The sequence below is a fragment of the Chiroxiphia lanceolata genome, chromosome 16, assembly GCF_009829145.1.
Source record: "Chiroxiphia lanceolata isolate bChiLan1 chromosome 16, bChiLan1.pri, whole genome shotgun sequence".
Taxonomy (NCBI): domain Eukaryota; kingdom Metazoa; phylum Chordata; class Aves; order Passeriformes; family Pipridae; genus Chiroxiphia; species Chiroxiphia lanceolata.
Window position 1 is genome coordinate 2855350 of NC_045652.1, and position 18672 is coordinate 2874021.

An 18672-nucleotide genomic window follows, 5' to 3' on the forward strand; every position below is an offset into this window, starting at 1 on the left:
TTCTTCCCCCCAGAGGGTGCTCGGGCACTGAACAGGCTCCCCAGGGCAACGGCCTGAGTTGGTCTCCCCTCAGTCTCCTCCAGGCTCAAGAGCTGCTGCTGTGAATGTTTTAGTGCAGGTCTAAAGCTACCAAGAGGCCAAGAAGTTTTCGGACAGGGCTGTCAGGGACAGGGTGGCATTGTTGGGCTGTCCTGTGTAGAGCCAGGAGGTGGATTTGATGATCCCTGTGGGTCCCTCCCAGCTCAGGATATTCAGTGATTCTGTGCAGAAGAACTTCTTCACACTGAGGATGTCACAGCACGGGGACAGGTGCCCAGGGAGGGCGTGGAATCTCCCTCTCCGGAGACATTCCAAACCCACCTGGACTCGTTCCTGTGTCACCTGCTCCAGGTTGAACTGGATGATCTCCAGAGGTCACTTCCAACCCCAATAATTCTGTGATTCTGTGACTGCAGCCACCACGTGCCTGCCCGCAAATACCGTCACCTTTATTAAATTATAAAACCGTAAGCTTTAAAATTTACCGTATAAAATAATCACAGGTATTAACAGCAAAGAAAAAAATAACCTTTTTTTTTTTTTTTTTTTCCCCAGACACAGGAATTTGCTCAGATTTTACCCGGAATAATTAACACCCCCCTTTCTCCTGCAGGTACCAACCCAAGCTCGGGCCAGGCCAGCAGTGGGAGGGCAAAGCAGAACGAACAATCAAACAAAAAATAAACAATCATGTCAGTGGGATTTCTCACCCCAAAGCTTCTCCTGCTTCCAGCACGTAAATCCCTGAAGGGAAAGGCCCGATGAGGAATTATTGCTTTCTATGGTAACTGGTGACACCCGGCCATACCAGTGGCATCACGTCACCCTGGCAGCACACACCCACACTGGTGGCACCTGGGTCACACCAGCAGCACCCAGGTCACACTGGCGGCACCTGGGTCACGCTGGTGGTGCCCAGGTCACACTGACAGCATCCAGGTCACGACGCTGGCACCTGGGTCACACTGGCAGCACCCAGATCTCACCGGTGGCACCCAGGTCACATGAGTGGAACCTGGGTCACACTCGCAGCACACAGACACACCAAGGTAACCTGGGTCACACTGGCAGCACCTAGGTCACATTGGTGGCACCTGGGTCACACTGGTGGCACCCAGGTCACACTGGCAGCACCTGGGTCACACTGGCAGCACCCAGGTCACATTGGTGGCACCTGGGTCACACTGGTGGCACCCAGGTCACACTGGCAGCACCCAGGTCACACTGGTGGCACCTGGCTCACACCAGCAGTGCCCAGATCACAGTGGTAGCTGCTGGGTCATGCTGGTGGCAGGCAGGTCACACCAGTGGAACCTGGATCACACTGGCAGCACGCAGCCACACTGGTGGCACCTGGGTCACACCAACAGCACCCATGTCAACACCAGTGCCATCTGGGTCACACTGGCAGCACACCCAGGTCACACTGGTGATCCCCAGGTCACACTGGTGGCCTGGCACGGACGGCACGGCTGTGAAGGAGCGGCAGTCAGTTCCACAGTGCTGGGGCCACAATGCCGCTGTGCAAACCAAGACAGGGGGAAAAAAGTGCCTAAAAGTGGTCAAAGTTGGAGGAAGCCCTGAGGGCCCAACATACCCCCTCCTGCCGTGCTGTCCTGGATGGCAGCAGCAAATGAAAGACGGGGAACACGGGTGGTGATGGGGGGGTGACACTGCTGGGTAGAGACAAGTGTCCTTCACTTGTCCTGCATCTGCTTAAAAAGTGGGAGTTTGCAGAGGAAGGGGAGGCAGAGGGATAAAGTGCAGAGCTGAGCTGGGCGCTCTTCAAAGCAAAGAAATAACCCCGAGGAGGCAAATCCTTCATTAGTAGCTCTTTCCTCCCCAAAGCCACCTGAGGGGCTCCCAGCAGCGCACACCAGACCAACCACAGCTGGAATGAAACCAGCAAGGAACGATGGATTTGAGCCCTTTTCTGTAGATTAAGGATGGGCAAAGACAACTTCCCTGGTTGCCCAAGTTTCTGCCCTTGCTTTCTGCGTGCCCTAAAGTAAGGCTAAGGTGAGACAGACGCTGCAAAGGAGACCATGGCCACCTCGGGAGACCATGGTGATGCTCCTGGCCAGGGTGGGACACCTGCAGTGGCCTCAGATCAGCCAGGACTCTGCAGCACATCCAGCCTCTGAGGCACAGCAGGCTGGAGAAGCAGGGCTGTACAGCTCAGGCACCATCCTGGACCACCCAGGCAGAGCTCTGCCCACGCCAAACCACCCGAAAAGGAGGAAAACAGTGAATCCCTGAACACCAGCAGCCTGGATCCTTACAGAGCTCAAGTTAAACTTACACTAAACCCTGCACTGCTGCAGGTTTCACAGCTCTGGCTGAGATGCCACTGCTGCCTCTTGCATGTCCCCACATGGGGTTTTTCACATTCGTGTCAAGTCTGATCCTGAATCCAGGGCCCAAGTCCCAGCCTCATTCTTCCCTCCCAGAATCAGGACCAGGTAAGAGCAGCAGCACCTGTTTCACAGGGAGAGAGGCTCCAGACCCCAGTGGAGGCTGAGGCCAAGGGTCCACCACTCCCAGAAATCAGCTCCCTCCCTCCCCATCAGCACCAAGGGCATGCAGCAGCATTTGCCCCCCAGATCAGAAGAACTTCTCTTGGGTTCAAATGCTGACTGCAGGATGGCAGGGGAAGCCCTGTCCCACAGGCCTCTGCCAGGACAGGGGGCAGAGAGAAGAGCCCAGCAGCCAAAGCCTTGGCTCCAGCTCAGCGTGGGCAAAGCCCAAGCCTCATGGATGCAGCAGGGGGGGAAAAGGGTTGGCGATTTCCCCCAGGGCCATGGGGAGGTGGGGGACAGGCTATTCCTTGATCTGGAACCATGAAGAGCCTGCCCTATCCCAGCAGAAAAGCAGAGGTGGCCTCAAACTTGTCTCCACAAGACCAGCCCACCATCTTCACCTTTAAACCCGGTCCACACTGGGCCCGCCTGGCCAGGGGATGAGCAGTAAGAGGATTGACCACGTGCGAGGGGCAGCCCAGGCAAAGAGCAGCTTCCCCAGCCCTCCACCCCCACGAGAGGGAGCTGGGCAGGTCAGGTCACAGCGTAGAGCTCCTCACGGTCGTTCTGGCAGATCTGGTAGCGACAAGTGAGCTTCTTGGACCAAGCCCAGGGCTTCTTATGCTTGTCCCGAGGAGGGAGCAGGAAAGCGACACTGCAGGCCACCAGCACGTGCCAGATGCTGTGGGTGTAGTAGTAGTTCTCATTGGTTTCCATGAATGCATACACTGAGATGGCAATGAAAGCCAAGGTGATCCCTGGGAGGAGGTAGAAGACCCAGCGCTTCCAGGAGGAGGGGTAGCAGTGTCTGCGTTTGGTTCCGTGGTGAACCTGGGAGGGTCAGAGCACAGAGGGCTTGAGCAGCCAAGCAGAAGCTCAGGCAGGATCTGCCCGACCCTGGAGCATCTGCCAGCCTCTCAGCAACAGGGTGTGCCTGCTGCCCCTGAGAAATGCGGCCTCTCCCCTTCTTGGGCCCTTCTCTTGTGTGCAAAAGGCCCCCTCCAGCTGTGGCACCAAAGCCCAGCACAGATGCCATAGGTCCTGGCCAGGGCACCAGCCAAGTGCTTTGGGACAGTGCTGCAGCTCCAGGTGTGCACTCACTGGACTGTGCTGAGACCCAGAACCAAGGGATTTCTGGAATTTCTCGGCTAGTGGAGGACTGGAAGGTGAATCCCTTGCCCTGCCCTTTCCACCTGGGTGTTTCAAGGTGACCAAGCCATGCCTGTGGATGGGCTGGAGCCTTGGGGCTGCTCTGCTGCCATCAGTCTCTGCAGGGGAGCAAAGGGCAGCAGGTCCTGCCTGGCTGCCCTCACTTACCCACGCTGCAATCATGATGACGAGGGCGAAGAGGCAGGGACCCATCATGTTCCACACCCCTCTGCGATCCAGCTGCAGGGACATGGCAATTAACAAGGTCCCCAAGATGAAAAGGACCTGGAAAAGAGACACCACCACTACCACCAGTAGCTCATCTGCTGCCAGAGCACAGCCAGCCATGCCAGAGGCAGGGAGGACCTCTTCTCCTGGCCACCCAGCCCTGCATCCATGCAAGAGTCGGGAGAAACACCTTCAGATGGAGAAACCAGAGAACCCACAAACCTTTCCCCCAAACTTCCATCCCTTCATGCCCAGTCCCTCCAAGCATGCAGGTTCACGAGCCAAACTCCTGGGACAAAACAAACCCACTGGTTTAAAAATCAGGGTGGCACTGGGTGACAAACAGGCTTTGTCACCAGGCTGGTCATTAAAATACAGAGGTGAGAGGGCTCAGCGTGGCCACCTGTGGCTTGGCTGGCTCAGGGCTGGCCGGGCCACGCGGGGTTACCTGACACTCACGTATTTCAGGATCTTCTTCACCCGGGCCATGCACAGGATGGTCACCCAGATGGACACCACGGAGCCCAGGAAGTCACAGTACTGGAGCGTGTCGTAGTCCATGATGCACATCACTGCAACGCCCGGCTGGTCACACGCGTGGTAGAACTGCAGCCAGGGACAACAGCAAAGGTCAGGTGGATCCAGCAGCACCACACGGTGCTCTGGGAAGGAGAGGCAGGAGAAGGCTCAGCCCACAGCAGGCAGTGCCTCCAGGAAGCTCCACCAAACCACTGTGGCATTATGGAAAGCGAGTAAGAACAAACATCAACCTGCACCCTCCCAGCAGCAGCCAGGAGCTCCTGGGACAGCACCTTCCAGTGCAAAATGCTCCAACCCCAACTCCATCCCTGGGGTCCCAGCCCCAAATATGAGCACCCTCAGTGTGGGCTGAAGATCCCAGGGAAAAGAACACCCATTCCAGCTCTGGAACATGTTGTTGGAACAAGTCCAGAGAAGGCCACGAAGTGGTAAGAGGAGTGGAGCAGCACCCCTACAAAGACAGGCTGAGAATGTTGGGGCTGTTCAGCCTGGAGAAGTGAAGGTTGCATGGAGACTCCACAGCAACCTTCCAGTATTTGAAGGGGGCTATAGGAAATATAGCCTGCATAGTCACTAATATAGTCACTACAGTTCCTGCATCAGGAACTGTAGTGACAGAACCAGGAGTAATGGGTACAAATTGAAAGACGGGAAATTTAGGTTAAATATTAGGAAGAAATTTTTTACTGTGAGCATGGTTAGACACTGGAACAGGTTGCCCAGGGAGGCTGTGGATGCCCCAACCCTGGCAGTGTTCAAAGCCAGGTTGGATAAGGCCTTGAAGTACCTGGTCTAGTTGGAGATGTCCCTGCCCATGGCACAGGGTGGTTGAGACCAGATGATCTTTAAGGTCCATTCCAACCCCTTAACATAATTCCATGATTCCATGACATGTCCATGGAAGTGCTTGTCTAATGATCCTAGAAGCTCCCTGTGGAGCTCCAGGATGGGCTGCTCCACCAAGGACTTCTCTCTAGTGCAGCATTCCCAATGCCCAGGGGGAGATGGAGGGGGACCCGACAGAAGGCAGTCCCTACCGTGGAGAAGAACATGGTGTAGGTGTAGACAGAGGCCTCCACCAGGTAGTAGCGATAGACAGCGACTGCTATGGCTGGCAGGAACATGAGGTTGCTCAGGGTGAGCAGGAGGGTGGCCAAGTTCTGTGCCCCGATGGACTGGGCCTTGGTGTCGTCCGTGCAGCTCCACCCACCCCAACCTGCAGAGCAGAGAGGCTTCTGTGGATCTCACAGGCCCTACTTTGACAAGGCCCTACCTTGTCATCCCACAGCCCCCAGCCTGGGATGCCTCAGGAGCTGCAGTCACACCCTTGGACTATCCCAGAGCCTCCTCTCCCTCGCTCCATCAGCCACTCACAGTCCTCAGGAGGGTCTCGTTACTCATCACATGCTCTGCTGTGGAAAGTTGGGGAACCCCAGCAGAGCTCCATGTCTGCTCTGAGGACATCCCCCAGGTTGTTCCCACGTAGCAGAGGCCATCCTACACCCAGACTGGTGCTTTCCATCCCCACAGCAACTCAACACACATGCTCCTTGCTGTGAAACAGCATTCAAGGCTCGGATGCTTCACATGATGGTATGAGCTGGGTGCAAGATCCCTACAGGTCCCAGGAATCAGGGTGGAGAATGATCCCCAGCACTGACGAAGCCATTGGGCTTCTCTCCTACCACCTGTAACGGCAGGGCAGACCCCAAACCCAGGTCAGGCTGCTCTGGGCCTTGTCCAACTGACTTTTTAAGATCTCCAAGGATGGAGACCTGGATACTGTGCAAAGACAAACAGCCTGAGGGGGAAAAGATTAGTCTTTGATTTAGGTGGAAGCCTCCTTGCTGCAGCCTATGTCTGTGGGCTCCTGCCCTTCCCTGTGCTCCCCCTGCAGAGCCAGTTCCAGGGTCCCTGTAACCCCGTGGGCAGCAGAAAGTGCAATTTGATCCCACTCCAACTCCTCCAAGGTGAACAAACCCACTGCCTCAGCCCACGGTGACATCCAGGGCTGCACAGGATGGCGGGAGTGAAAATTTCCTAAAGGACGGTGCCTGGCACAGGGCACAATTCTCAGCCTCTGACTGGATACCAAGGACTGAACTGAGACAGCCTCTATAAACACGAATCTGCATTTTTTTATTATTGAAATGATTTTAATTAAAGATTAAGATGCCCATGCCCTCCTTCTGAGGAAAGGAGGTCAGCCTCAGGGCAGATGAGGGATGTGCAGGCACTCCACGGTCAAGGAGCTTAGTTAAAAGTAACATCCATCCCATTCCAGAGTCACTAGAGCAGCTCTGCCCCTGGAGAGCAGCAGGGAAGCTGCTCTCCCTGGTTTATTTCTGGATCACCAATATGCAGATGGGGCATTTTGCTGCAAGTGATTCAGCGTAAAGCTGTCCTCAGCCTGATTCCCCAGTTCCCTTGAGGTGCTCTGTACTTCCCAGAACCTGGCAGCCCTCGGGGAAATTAGGATGCTGCTCTCCCTCTCGCTCCTCACCCATCATCAGCACTGCAGCAGGGAGGTCCTGGCTCAGGCCCAGAGCAGCAGGGAACCACAGTTTGCCTTGTCCTTCTGCTGAGAACAGGTACACGGAGCCACCCAAGCACAGCAGAGCTCATCTTCCCCACAGCACAGACTGCACCATCCTCTCAGGCCATTAAGATAATTAGCAGCTGACACAGATGTTCCTCCTCCAGGGGCACCTCCGAGTCTAAGGCTTTTGGCAGGAGACAGACAGGGACTCACTGTATCCCATACCAGGAACCTACACAGCAAACCTCCCTGAAAGGCACAGACTCCGACACAGGCATTTTCAAGCTCCCTAATCTCTCTGGGGATGCTCAGAAACACCTCTCCAAGCCCTGGGGAGCCTCCAAGCCCAATTCCCCATCACCCTTGGGGTGCCCTGTGTTTCCCCAGAGTGTGCTTCCCTGGGCGCTGTGATGCTGGCAGCCGCGGCAGACCCCAGGCTCCCCATCCCAAGCACCACCACCCTACAAAGTGTCCTCAGGAAAATGCACTCACCAGCCTTGCAGCTGCAGGCAGCGTAGAGGTACCCGTGTCTCCTCAGGAGGCTGCACTGCCCGTAGGGGCCGCAGTCGTTGAAGCAGGGGGTGAGGTACGCGAACACCGTCACTTTGGCTTCTGCACTGGGACATTCTCTGCAAGGACAGCAGGTCCCCTTGGCACCCCAGACCTTTGGGCAGCCCTGAGCCCTGCTCCCGAGGGTCTAACTATGCCCCTGCATGCAAGATCCCTGCTATTTCGAGATTTGCTCCATCCCTCCTACGACCTCAGAGCAGAGTCTACTCCCTCTTCACCTGGACTGCCAAACTGATGTCCAGGTGGGTGTCAGCTCTCCCCAGACCCCCATGACAGACCAGTGTCACCACCACTCTTTTACATCTTGCACTCATCCCAGCAGGCAGAAAACTAGCAGAGAGGCAAACTGCAGGAGTATGGGCACAGCTGCTTGCATCTCTGAGACCTCCCAAAAGGGTGACAGCAGCAATTATTTCCCAATTTATCACCTCAAAATCCACCAGGGGAAGGGGAAGCTCACCCAGGCAGGCTCTGCCATCTGCAGTCTGCATGATATGTGCCAGCTTGACACCGGTTAAGCTGTTTGGGTGCCCACTGCCTCCCCCCTCCCAGAGGTGAGGACAGAGGGTCAGTTTTGCTCACACAAGCCAAGGCCAGTGGGATTTGGAGGCAGAGTGCTCTGAACAGGCCCCAGGGTGGGATGACACACCAGACTCACCCCTGGCCCTTCGGGCAGAGCAGCTGTAGGGACAGGAACCAGTCATCAGTCTGAGGGTACAGGACAATCAGCATTGCCTCTGCAGAGGATGTGCTCACGCTCAGAGGGTAGCCCTGGGAAAAAGCTGGAAGGAAACAGGGTGCTGTGATGGACCAGACTTGGGAAGAAGGGCCCACAACAACCCCAGGCTGAGACTGATCACACAGGAATCAGATGCTCCAGTGGCTCCTTGCTCCCATGCTTAGGAGGCACCAGGGGGATGGAGAGGACCCCTGCTCCCAAGACCCTTGTTTTTTCATTCATCTCAATTCTCAATACCTGTCTGCACAGCACAGGGCACGTGGAACAGCCTGTTGTCTTGGCTACTCCTCCAGTGCAGAGCTTAGCTTCTCTGCACACCAGCAATGGCTTGACCATCCCCAAACCTCCTGCTAAGAAGGCTGGAAGAGCCCCAGCTGGTAACCAGACCTTCCTTTGGTGGAGGCTAACTCCTGGTGCCAAACCACCACCTGCACCCCAGCACCCTGGGAATGTGCCAGCACAAAGACCTCAGGAGGGTTTGTGCCAAAATCAGCTGCCCTGGGACGCCCCACAAAGTCCTGAGTCAGTTCAAAATCAGTTTCCCTGGGACACCCCATAAAGCCCTGAGTCAGCTGACAGCCCATGAGGTCTAAAAGCAGAGCAGTGAGATGACCAGCTGAGCTGGTGGCAGGTGCCAGCCTCTCCTACCTGTGCTGCAGTTCCGTGTGGCGTTGAGGGACAGCACCGGGGAGGCAGCACTCACACATCCAACCACGGTGGCATTGACCAGGCTCACAGATGTCTGTGCAAACAGAGCAGTGTCCCATGTCACAGCACCCCAGTGCCATCCCCCTGCACCATTCGTCTCCCACAGGGCCCACGGCAGATGGGAGCAGTGACAGTAAATCCTGCAGGTCACCCATCATCAATTCAGCAGGTTTCTGACCAAACCCATGTTCACCTCACCCTGTGCTGCCACTGTGTTATGTAGTGGCTAAAAGGCAAGAGACCCTCACGGGGGAACTGCCCGAAAGCTGGGACACTCACCCATCACTTCAACACCACCACAGGGTGGCACAAGCCAGAGGCTGCAGGACATCAGGGCTGAGCCCTGCTCCAGCCCTTGGGAAGTTTCATGAATTTCAGGTGGCTGATTTTGGGGGGGTCCCTGAAGGAGCCTGGGAATCAGTGACTTGGGCAGGAACATCCCTGGGTTTCCCTGCTCAGCCTCCTCTCCTGGTGGCAAGGTGCCAGGCTCCCGTGGAGAAGATGGCACTGCAGCTGCTTCCCGTTTTGTCTCCTCTGCGTCACTGCCGCGACATGCCGCAAGCTGTGGCATTCGAATTGGAGCTGGCAGGTGGGACATGCTGGAAGCAGCTAGAACAGGCTCAGAGTGTTTTGCAGCAACAGAAAGAAAGAGAAGTAGTCCCACAGCCCCTGGAGTGTGCTGGCAAACCCGCCCAGGAGCAGGGACAAAGCCCTGCAAAGGGGGCACAATCATCAATCAGCCCCCGCACCTTGTTAAGCAGGAGACTGACCACGAGGGAGCCCCCGCTGTCCATGCCAGTGTTCAGGTTGAGCAGGAGCAGGGTCGGGGACAGGGAGTTCACGGGCACGCTGGGACCGTTGAGGAGCCTGTAGCGCACGGACACAACGTCCAGGTCCTCACGGACCACGGGCTGGTTCTGCAGGCAGGAGCTCCTCTGGCCAGATGTGTTGCGTGGAGCCTCTCCAGCAGCCTGAGCAGAGCTCCCTGCTGCCCCTGTGGTACCTGGCCTGGCACCAGCCTGGCTCTGGTTTAGGCTGATGAAGTTAAGGAAGGAACTGGCGCTTCCTGGTCTGCAAACTGTAAAGCATAAGAAGGAGAGGAATCAGCACAGCCAGGACCAGCACCTCACCCAGGCAGACCCCAGCAGCTCCAGCCCTCCAAGTGATAGCACAAACTAGGGGGGTGTTCATGCACTGCAGCACTGGCTGCAGCCCCGGAAAGGCACCACCTCTGCAGGGGGAGCATCCACAAGCTGGGACACTGCTGGAAGCCAGACAGCAGTACAGTGGGTGGAAGCACCCTGGAGCTGCAGGGACGGGGGAAGAGAAGAAGGGATAACACAGCATCATCAAGGTACCCAGGGACTACTCACTAGCCAGCAGCAGAGCTGAGCACTCAGCTGTCCCAGAGCCACAGGCTGCATAAAAGTCTCTCCCAGCTCCCCAAACATGAGCAGACAAGGCTGAGCAGAAAGGAGAAGCCAACCCCGTGAAGCTACAGGCACAAGCCATCATGGCAGATGGAGCTGAGTCCCAGCGCTGGAGCCTGTCCATTGCTCCCAAAGACTCTTGTGCTCCCCTCTAACACCTGTGCCAAGCCTTCCAGCACACAGGATGAGGCTCTGCTTTGAGGAGGGGATGGCAGAACCCCCAGCAGAAGAAAGCTTTAAAAATGTACCTAGTTGGTGAGCTTCCAGCAGTCAAATAGGGATTATGGTCAGGTAATAGGATGCAAAGACACCACAAGGGACTTGTGACCCCCTGAGTCACAAGGTGTCACCTGAAATGGCGACATCCCCTCACCACAACCCCAGACATTTCTCCAAGTAAACCTCTGTGAGATGGTTTCCTGTCCGTAGCCTGCTTGTGGCCAACTGATAGTCAACACAGCATTAGTCTGGTACACCCACCCCAAACTATTCTTCACACCAAATCTTAAGCCAGCCACTGCTTCCCAAACAACCTTTGGAAAAGGTCATTGCTTCAGAGACCCTGAATTTCTCAGGCATTTCCAAAACAGGCAGCTCTAGCAGGTATCACTCTGGAGTGGGCATTGGAGCCTTCACTTTTGACCCCAAAGCAACGATTAGGCCTTGGGCCTCCAAGAGGAAGCAACCAGCATGCTGGGGGATGCAGGCCACCACAGCCAGGCAAGCAAAGGCCCAAGAGAGACACAGCAGACACAAAGTTCCCTCTGGTCCTTTCCACAGGGCTGGAGGAAGCGGGATCCCACCTGTGAAAGAAGCCAGCATCTCCAAGGACACGCTGGCGTTGGCAGTGCCGAGACTCTCCACCATGATCTGCAGCCACTTCTCCCAGGGGGGCGAGTCCAGGGCCAGGCTGCAGTTTGCACTCCCTGTGCAGGTGAGGGTCTTCTGGAAGGACTGGGGCAGTGTGATGGAGCCCAGCACTACCCGCACAGCACACGCTTTCTGGTCACTTGTCAGGCAGCTCCGCAGCTGGAACTGCATCCCCGCGGCGTGTTTGGGGACAAAGACCCTGCGGGAGGAGGGAACAGCACTTTGCAGAGCTTATACTCTCAGTGTAAGCCAGCCATGACCCACCACCAAAGTCCCCAGGGCTTTGTGGCGAGAACTAGACTGCCCTGGTTGGTGGTGTGAAAATCCTTCCCGAGGGAAACATCTCAAAGAACTAAAATTCCTGCAGTCGAACCTCTATGACCACGTGGGAAGACTTGGAGAAGGGTGCTCGTGTGCTCCCCGTGCAAACCCTACCACTGCTGCAGGGGGCTCAGCAGACAGGCTCAGAGACACCCCACAGCTCCAGCCCCACCTGGGAACAACAGTGGCTTCCCCCTAAGCAGCTCCCTTGGGAAATCCCTCCCTCCCCTCCCATGCCCCTCTGTCCACCCGCTGCCCTCACTCACTTGACATGCAGTGGCTTAGCAGGCGAGACAACAGTGTGTGGCATGGGAACACCAGGCTCCAGGACAGGCATATCAGTGAGTCTGAGCACAAACATATCTGCCTGGAACATATAGGGGCATGGAGTGGAGAAACCCTGCAGGAGGGGAGAGCACAGGGGTCAGCTGTGGCTGTGAGGAGACACACCGGGCAGGGCCATGTGGCCGGGACCCTCGCTTGGCAGGACCCTCCTCACCTTCACCTCGATCCTGCCGGCGGCCTCGGGCAGGTGGGCAGCGATGAACCAGTCCCCTGCAGCGGGGGTGGTGACGTTCACGAAGGTGGTGTTCTGCACAGCACTGCTCAGGGCGATGCTGATGTTGTAGGAAGGACGGACGGTGGCGTTGGCAGGGAAGCGAGTGCCCAGGGGGTTAATCACGGGAGGGGCTCCGTGGCAAAAGTGCCTGTGAGAGAAACCAGAGTGCCAGTGAACCGAGGGGCTTACGCACACTGGAAAGATAAAATGGGATACAGACTCAGAGGACACCCAGGTTGGCCTGGGATCAGAGAGGGGGCAGGCTGGAAACCCCCACATTTCCAAGTGGAACACAGGAGCCCTCGTTTTCATCTGGTGAGGACTGGCTGCTATTAGCTTATCCAGGATTTATTTAGAGATTGCTGTAACTTGGCTGATTATTAAGATAAGGATTAACATGGTTCCATCAAGCCTGGAAGCAAATTTCCAACACTTACTAAGGTTAAGCCCCAGCTGCAAGACTACTCCTTTATAACTGTCAGCAAATTCCCCTTATAGGGGAAGCCATCCACAAAGAGCTTTCATTTTCCAGCTGAGATCTGAATCTTCCTATTTCCTCTTTTAAGAAGGGTAGACAGACAGACTAAAAAGATGCTTACAAGGAGGCCCATATTGCAGACTTCAGTTCCCCAGCACTTCTGCTTTCCAGATAAGCAGTGTTTGAAGTAGCAGGAACACATGCAGTTGAGTAACATGCAAGATATTTATTCAGTCAATTTGGCATTTAATTTGCTCGCTTTTGGGCTGCTCTGCAGCACAATGTAATGGGTCCAGGAAGCAAATGTGACAGGTGCTATGTTGTTACCCCTTGGAGCTTGTCTGGGTTAGCCTTCGTTTCTTAGGGGATCATTTAGCTGCTGTCTTGTCCCTCACATGCCCAAACGACAGGAAACCTTTCTGGGAAGCAGAAAGCCTGTGACAGGCTGCTCAGGAGAGCAGCTTCTAAGAGCACTGGTCTGTGCCCAGGACAGACCAGGGAAGCACAAGCCAAGCAGCTTCAGTCACTCCCAAAACCTCTGTGAAGTGGGTGTCAGAGACCCACCTGTCCCCATGGGTACGACTTGCCCAGGAAACCTGTTACCCTCCAAACATTCTTCCAGGTTTTTGAACTCAAATCTTCCAACAAGTCAAGTACTGCTTTAACCCCGATTCTTGCACTGAAATTGCATTTTCAATCTTCTCACACTCTTATGTTTGCAGGACATGACATTCTTCTTCTACCTCTGCTCCACACACAGCCACAGCCCTCCCAAAGTGCCCCCAGTCTCTTCAGTTCCTCTGTACTGGGGAGTTTGTCCACATTCAATCAGTTTGGGTGCACTCAAACCCCCTGTAGTCCTGCCACATCCTTTGGCACCATGTGCAGGGTCCTGCCAGGCACAGAAAGGTCCAGGAACACCTCTGTGTGAACAGCAGACCATCCTCACTGTGAAGCTCTCTCCAGCATCTCTAAGGGGTCTCTTGGACAGCAGGTCTAACAGGCAGCCCCAGACTCATTGGCAACATGAACACAAAACACTCCTACAGGTTTAAACATAGATCCAGTGCTTGTACGTTAAGAAACTGTGGCTCCTGCAGCTGAGGAACAGATGCCCAGCCTCCTAGAACCAACCAGCCCCAGCATGAGCAACCAGGACAAGGCAACAGGACGCCCATGTGGACAATCCCTGGCACAGGGATATACATACACTGTGATCTCCATGCTGGTGCACTCGGGTCCTTTCCCCCGGGATGCCTGCAGGAGCCAACGGAGCAGCACAGTGTCTTCTGGCACATGGAAGTGGAAGAGCTTGGCGTTCCCATACCAGCTGTAGAAGGACAGCTTCTGTGCACTCTGGGAGAAGTACTCGGAGACATACAGGGAGTCTGGAAGGGAGAGAGCACAGCAGTTGGTGGGGGAGCTGCTGAGGGCAGGCTCAAGGGCTTTATCCACCCACAGAAGCACACAGGAAGCTTAATCTTGCTGGAGAGGGGCCCTTTGTGTCCCTGATTTCTCATCCCAGTCCCACTAGGTATGTGATGATCCATGATGTTCCCCCAGCCAGAACCACCCACACCCCTGCAATGAACCATCACCCAGAGAAGGAGAGCACTAAAAGATGCCTAAACAATGCTCTGAGATGTGCTCTGAAGACGAGAGACCACCAGAGACACCAGGGAGGAGGAAAGGTTGATGGCGGAAGGTGATGGAATAGGCAGCAGCAAACCCTGGGGCAGACAGTGCAGAGCAGATGGGTGCAGGTAGCACAGGGGGGGCCCAGGACCCAGCAGCAGTTTATGGTGCCAAGAGGCAAGAGCTGTGCCCTTGTTTGTCTGCTCAGTGCATGGGCTGATGTTTTACATGGGCAGAGAGTGATAGGATGGGGGGCATGGTTTTAAACTAAGAAGGGAGATTTAGATTAGATGTTAGGAGGAAATCCTTCCCTGTGAGGATGATGAGACACTGGGACAGGTTGCCCAGAGAAGCTGTGGATGCCCCATCTCTGGAAGTGTTCAAGGCCAGGTTGGAGAGGGCTTGGAGCAACCTGGGCTAGTGGAAGGTGTCCCTGCCCATGGCAGAGGGACAGATGATTTTTAGGGTCCCTTCCAATCCAAACCATTTTGTGATTATCCATTTTACTCAGCTCAGGCACATGTAGTGTCTCCCTGTGACACACAACATGATGAAAATTTCATGTGCTGCAAATGTAACTCTGCTTTCAGATGTACCTTCCAAACTCTAAAGATTTTCCTAGCTGGAAGAAGGGCTGCTGGGATAGCAAGAACAGCCCCAGGGTATGCTGAAAGGGCATGCAAGAGGACAACAGCTACCCAGTCAAAGTGACATCAGGACTAACTATCCCTCATTCCATCCCTCTGCCCAGCTATTCCTACAGATCACCCCCAGCCTGATGATCATTTCACCTGCAAAGTTATACATTAATGAAACCAAGCAGACTGCAACTCAGGGCTGGAAAAGAAGCATCACACCAGAGTGGAGAAAGGGATAAAAGTGCACAGAGACAGCAGAGCCAAGACCATGCTGACCCTCCGAAAACAAGCTTCATAACACTCAGCATAGGGGTAGAAGATATGTCTTCACATCTCTGCAGAGTGCTTCCAGATGCTCCTTTTCTCCTTTGGAATTCTCTGGAGAGAAGAGAAACTGTGGCGCCTTTCAGAGGCAGATTCATCATTTTTACTAGAGAATAAGTAGCGACTGTGGGTTAACTTGCCTTCCTCCACTGCTGCACAGGGTCATGCTGGAAACACAGAGGACCCAAGAAAGATGCCAGAGAAAGAGGAGAACAGTCCTCAGGTGGGACCAGATCCTTGGGATGTACTTCTTGCCAAGAGTGATCTAATCCTAGCAGGAACTACGATTTGTGCCCCAAAGCAGGACACTCACCGGCCTGCACCCACGGCACCGCAAAGAGACAGGAACGGTAATCATGGGTTTAACTCCCTGGCAAATTACCAAGCCAAAGCCTGCGGGCACCCTGCAAGCCCAGCAGGGAAAGGAGGAAACAGGAAAGCAAGAAATACCAGCCAGGCAAGCCAGCTGGAGGATTTGCTTGTGGAGGAAGAGCGCGGCCGCCTGACCTTGCCGCGGGGTCCAGCCGAGGGAGCAGAGCTTGGAGCACCTCAGTGTACGGAGGCAGGAAAGGTCATGGGGAAGGTGAGCCCTGAGCAGGGCAGCCAGGAGTCCACAGCCTGTGGGCAGAGCTGTCCCACTGCGGTCCCCACACCGGGGTCATGCACAAAAGGGGCTTTTCAAGCAAATGCTCCCTGGCTGGAACTCCAGTGCAGTGCGTGGGGACTGCGGACAAGAGCTGGCTGTGATCCCCTGCAAGCCCGGGAACATTTCACACACAAGGCCTATGGAAAGGAGCTTTCATCAGTGGTGTCTATGTCCCCAGCACACCCTGCATGCACTTGGCATGTTCCTTTCTGGCAGTCCATGGAGATCTCTGGGCACAGGATGAGGGTAGGCAGGGACACAAGGCATGATTAGGGTTGCAGTCCTGCTCAACGCAACAGGTCCCATCAGGCAACCTACAACTTGCTGCTCCAACCCCACCAGCTGTCGGCCACGGTCACCACCCATCCTGCACGTCCTCACAAAGCCAAAGCATGATTTGTGTGGTTTTTTGGGGAGGAGAGGGCAGGCAGACTGCAAAATTAAAAACTCCAGCAATCAGCACTGCTATTTATTAAGGACTGGTCAATTATACAGAGTGAGCTCCAGCGCATTAGCAGGTCAAAGGCAGGCAGACCTGCCCTGCCCACACACTGCCTGTCACCAGGTAAGCACCAGTTGGGGCTGTGGACAAAGTCCACTGAGAAACAGCTTCTTGTGGTGACAAGGGCCGAGCCCCTGCTCACAGGCTGCACTGGGCAGCTGCACCCAGAGAGCAGGTATGTGACTCCCAGGGCACCTCTGCCTGGGCTGACAAGGAAATACCACAGGCAGATAAACGGAACATCAGCAGAGAAAAGTCAGAAAGACAGGTCACAGCAGAGGAGGTGTGTACTCCATTTGCATCGATAGAGTACCCTGGTATTAGCTGTGCTCCCTATGTGTCCATCCCAATCTATTCAGTCTGCTTGGCAACACCTGGAAAGTCTCCCTTGACTGTCCCATGACGTAAAACAAGCTTTAAACTGAGCAAGGGACCTGTCAAATGGATGCTGTTTTCATCCTCTCCCATACAGATTTTGCATAAGCAGGTTTCAAATGTATTATGCACAAAACAAAAGTGCTTTTAAGAGAAACAGAATGCAGTAGAATCCTTGATGATGCTGAAAGGAGACGCGTTATTTCAATTTCAGAGTAAAGAGTCACCTCGTACAGCTTGAGTTTGTTTGTCCAAAGATGATCTCATGGTAGTTTTAGGAAATAATACCTTGACTGGTGGTTTCACAGGGCTTCCCATCAAAGGGACGAAGCTCTCATTTCAAAGCAGACGCTGTCTAAAGCTACGGAGTTGACGTTCAGCCCGATTGGAGACAAGACAGGACTACGTGGCAGGATGTTTGGCCATTTACAATGTAACAGAAAACCCCGTTCCTTTCTCCGGGGTCGAAAATCCACCCAGAAATGTTGCAGAGCGAGGGCCCCTCGCTCCTCTGTGGAGGAGCCGATCTTCGGCAGTGCCCAGACGTAACCCTACGGAGGCATTCCCTATGGAGGCATTCCCTGCAGAGCCGTTCCCACAGCCGGCGGGACGGCGCCGGGACAAACCCAGCACCACACCTGAGGCACAGCGGAGCTCTCCAAGGGCTGGGAACCCAGCGAGCAGGATGCCAGAGCAGGGTGGGCCTGGGGCACGGGGCCATCTCACCCCTGGCTCCCCGAGCAGAATCCGCGCTCTGCGGACTGTATGGGAGCGACAACCACCATCAACAGCGGATAACCACCGGCAGCACGAGCCGACCCCCGCGACGGGGTGAGCAGGTGAACAACCTCACCTCCCCAAACCTCTCCACCGCCACAGCAGCTGGCTGACCCTCCGGAGAGAAGGGACACGGCCCCCGCACCCCCAGCACCCCCCGCTCTGCCAAAAGCCCCGCTCCCGTCCACCCGTCTGGATGCGCTGGAAGTAAAGTAACCTAAAACCAAGGCAAAGCCAAGGAAAACAACGGCTGCCAACACAGCAGAACGCTCCGGGTCTGGCCCGACCTGCCGCTGCTCCGCAGGGCCGGCACAGGCGCTGCCCCCCGGGGATGCTCAGGAGCCCCCGAATCCCTCGGGAGAGCACGAAACCACTCCAAAGTCACCGCCGAGCCACCCCGGCAGGAGCCGCGGGATGCGGGGCAGCTCCCGGGGCTCCCTCTAACACACCCCAACCGGTTTCCCACCGCCGCCTCTCCCCTCCCGGGACCCCGCCGGCCGCCCCCCGGGCCCCGCCGAGCCCCCCCGACCCCCCCGCTCCCGCCGCGCCGGGACTCACCGGGGCCGGTGCGGTTTCCGCGGCCGGCGGGCAGCGCCAGGAGCTGCAGCAGGAGCAGCAGCAGCCGCGGCAGGGGCGGCCCGGCTGCCCCGGCCATGGCCATGGCCGCCCGTCCGCCGCTGCCCCGGCCCCGCCGCCCGCCCGCCGCCCGCCCCGCAGCGCCGCCGCCGCCGCCGCCGCTTCCGCCGCCCGCCCCGCCCCGGACCGGCCCCGGACCGGCCCCCGACCGGCCCCCCCGCGGGACCGCCTCCCGATCACGGCGAGCGAGGAGCCGGGGCTGCCCTCCCGAGTGCCACCGCCGGGGACCGGAGCATCCCCGTGGGAGACGGCCCTGGGGTGGTGCCGGTGGTGATGCTCCCGTGGGAGCCTCGCGGGTTTGCTTCTCGCTGCCGCGAAGGCCGAGTCAGATGGTGATTTAAGATGGGTTTAAGCTGAAATCACAAATATCAGCATGCCTCGGTCATAACCAGGCAGTCCACTGTGCCGCGCTTGGAAGGGAAATCACTGGGGACGCTCAGCCCTGCAGAA

At 56.2% G+C, this 18672-nt stretch overlaps 1 protein-coding gene across 1 annotated transcript; it reads right to left on the reverse strand.

The window, feature by feature from the left end:
- Nucleotides 1–96: 96 nt before the first annotated feature.
- Nucleotides 97–18241, reverse strand: PGAP6 (post-glycosylphosphatidylinositol attachment to proteins 6). Its single transcript, XM_032704393.1, has 13 exons — nt 18145–18241; nt 13900–14077; nt 12152–12359; nt 11919–12052; nt 11265–11530; nt 9781–10109; nt 8972–9065; nt 8243–8366; nt 7507–7643; nt 5513–5691; nt 4395–4541; nt 3876–3992; nt 97–3389 (listed from the first exon to the last, which is right to left on the reverse strand). Exons 1-13 carry the CDS (start codon nt 18239–18241, stop codon nt 3093–3095), a joined length of 2307 nt encoding a protein of 768 aa, XP_032560284.1. The 3' UTR covers nt 97–3092.
- Between the last annotated feature and the right edge of the window lie 431 nt (nt 18242–18672).

Bases quoted from the DNA above. Each gene is read 5' to 3' on its own strand.
- PGAP6 (XM_032704393.1), bottom strand. From the start codon at position 18,241: ATGGCCGGGGCAGCCGGGCCGCCCCTGCCGCGGCTGCTGCTGCTCCTG. The intron at 14,078-18,144 runs GTGAGTCCCGGC...TCTCCCTTCCAG, and splicing joins CGGAAACCGCACCGGCCCCG to ACTCCCTGTATGTCTCCGAG. The intron at 3,993-4,394 runs GTGAGTGTCAGG...TCTCTTTTCCAG, and splicing joins TGAAGAAGATCCTGAAATAC to GTCCTTTTCATCTTGGGGAC.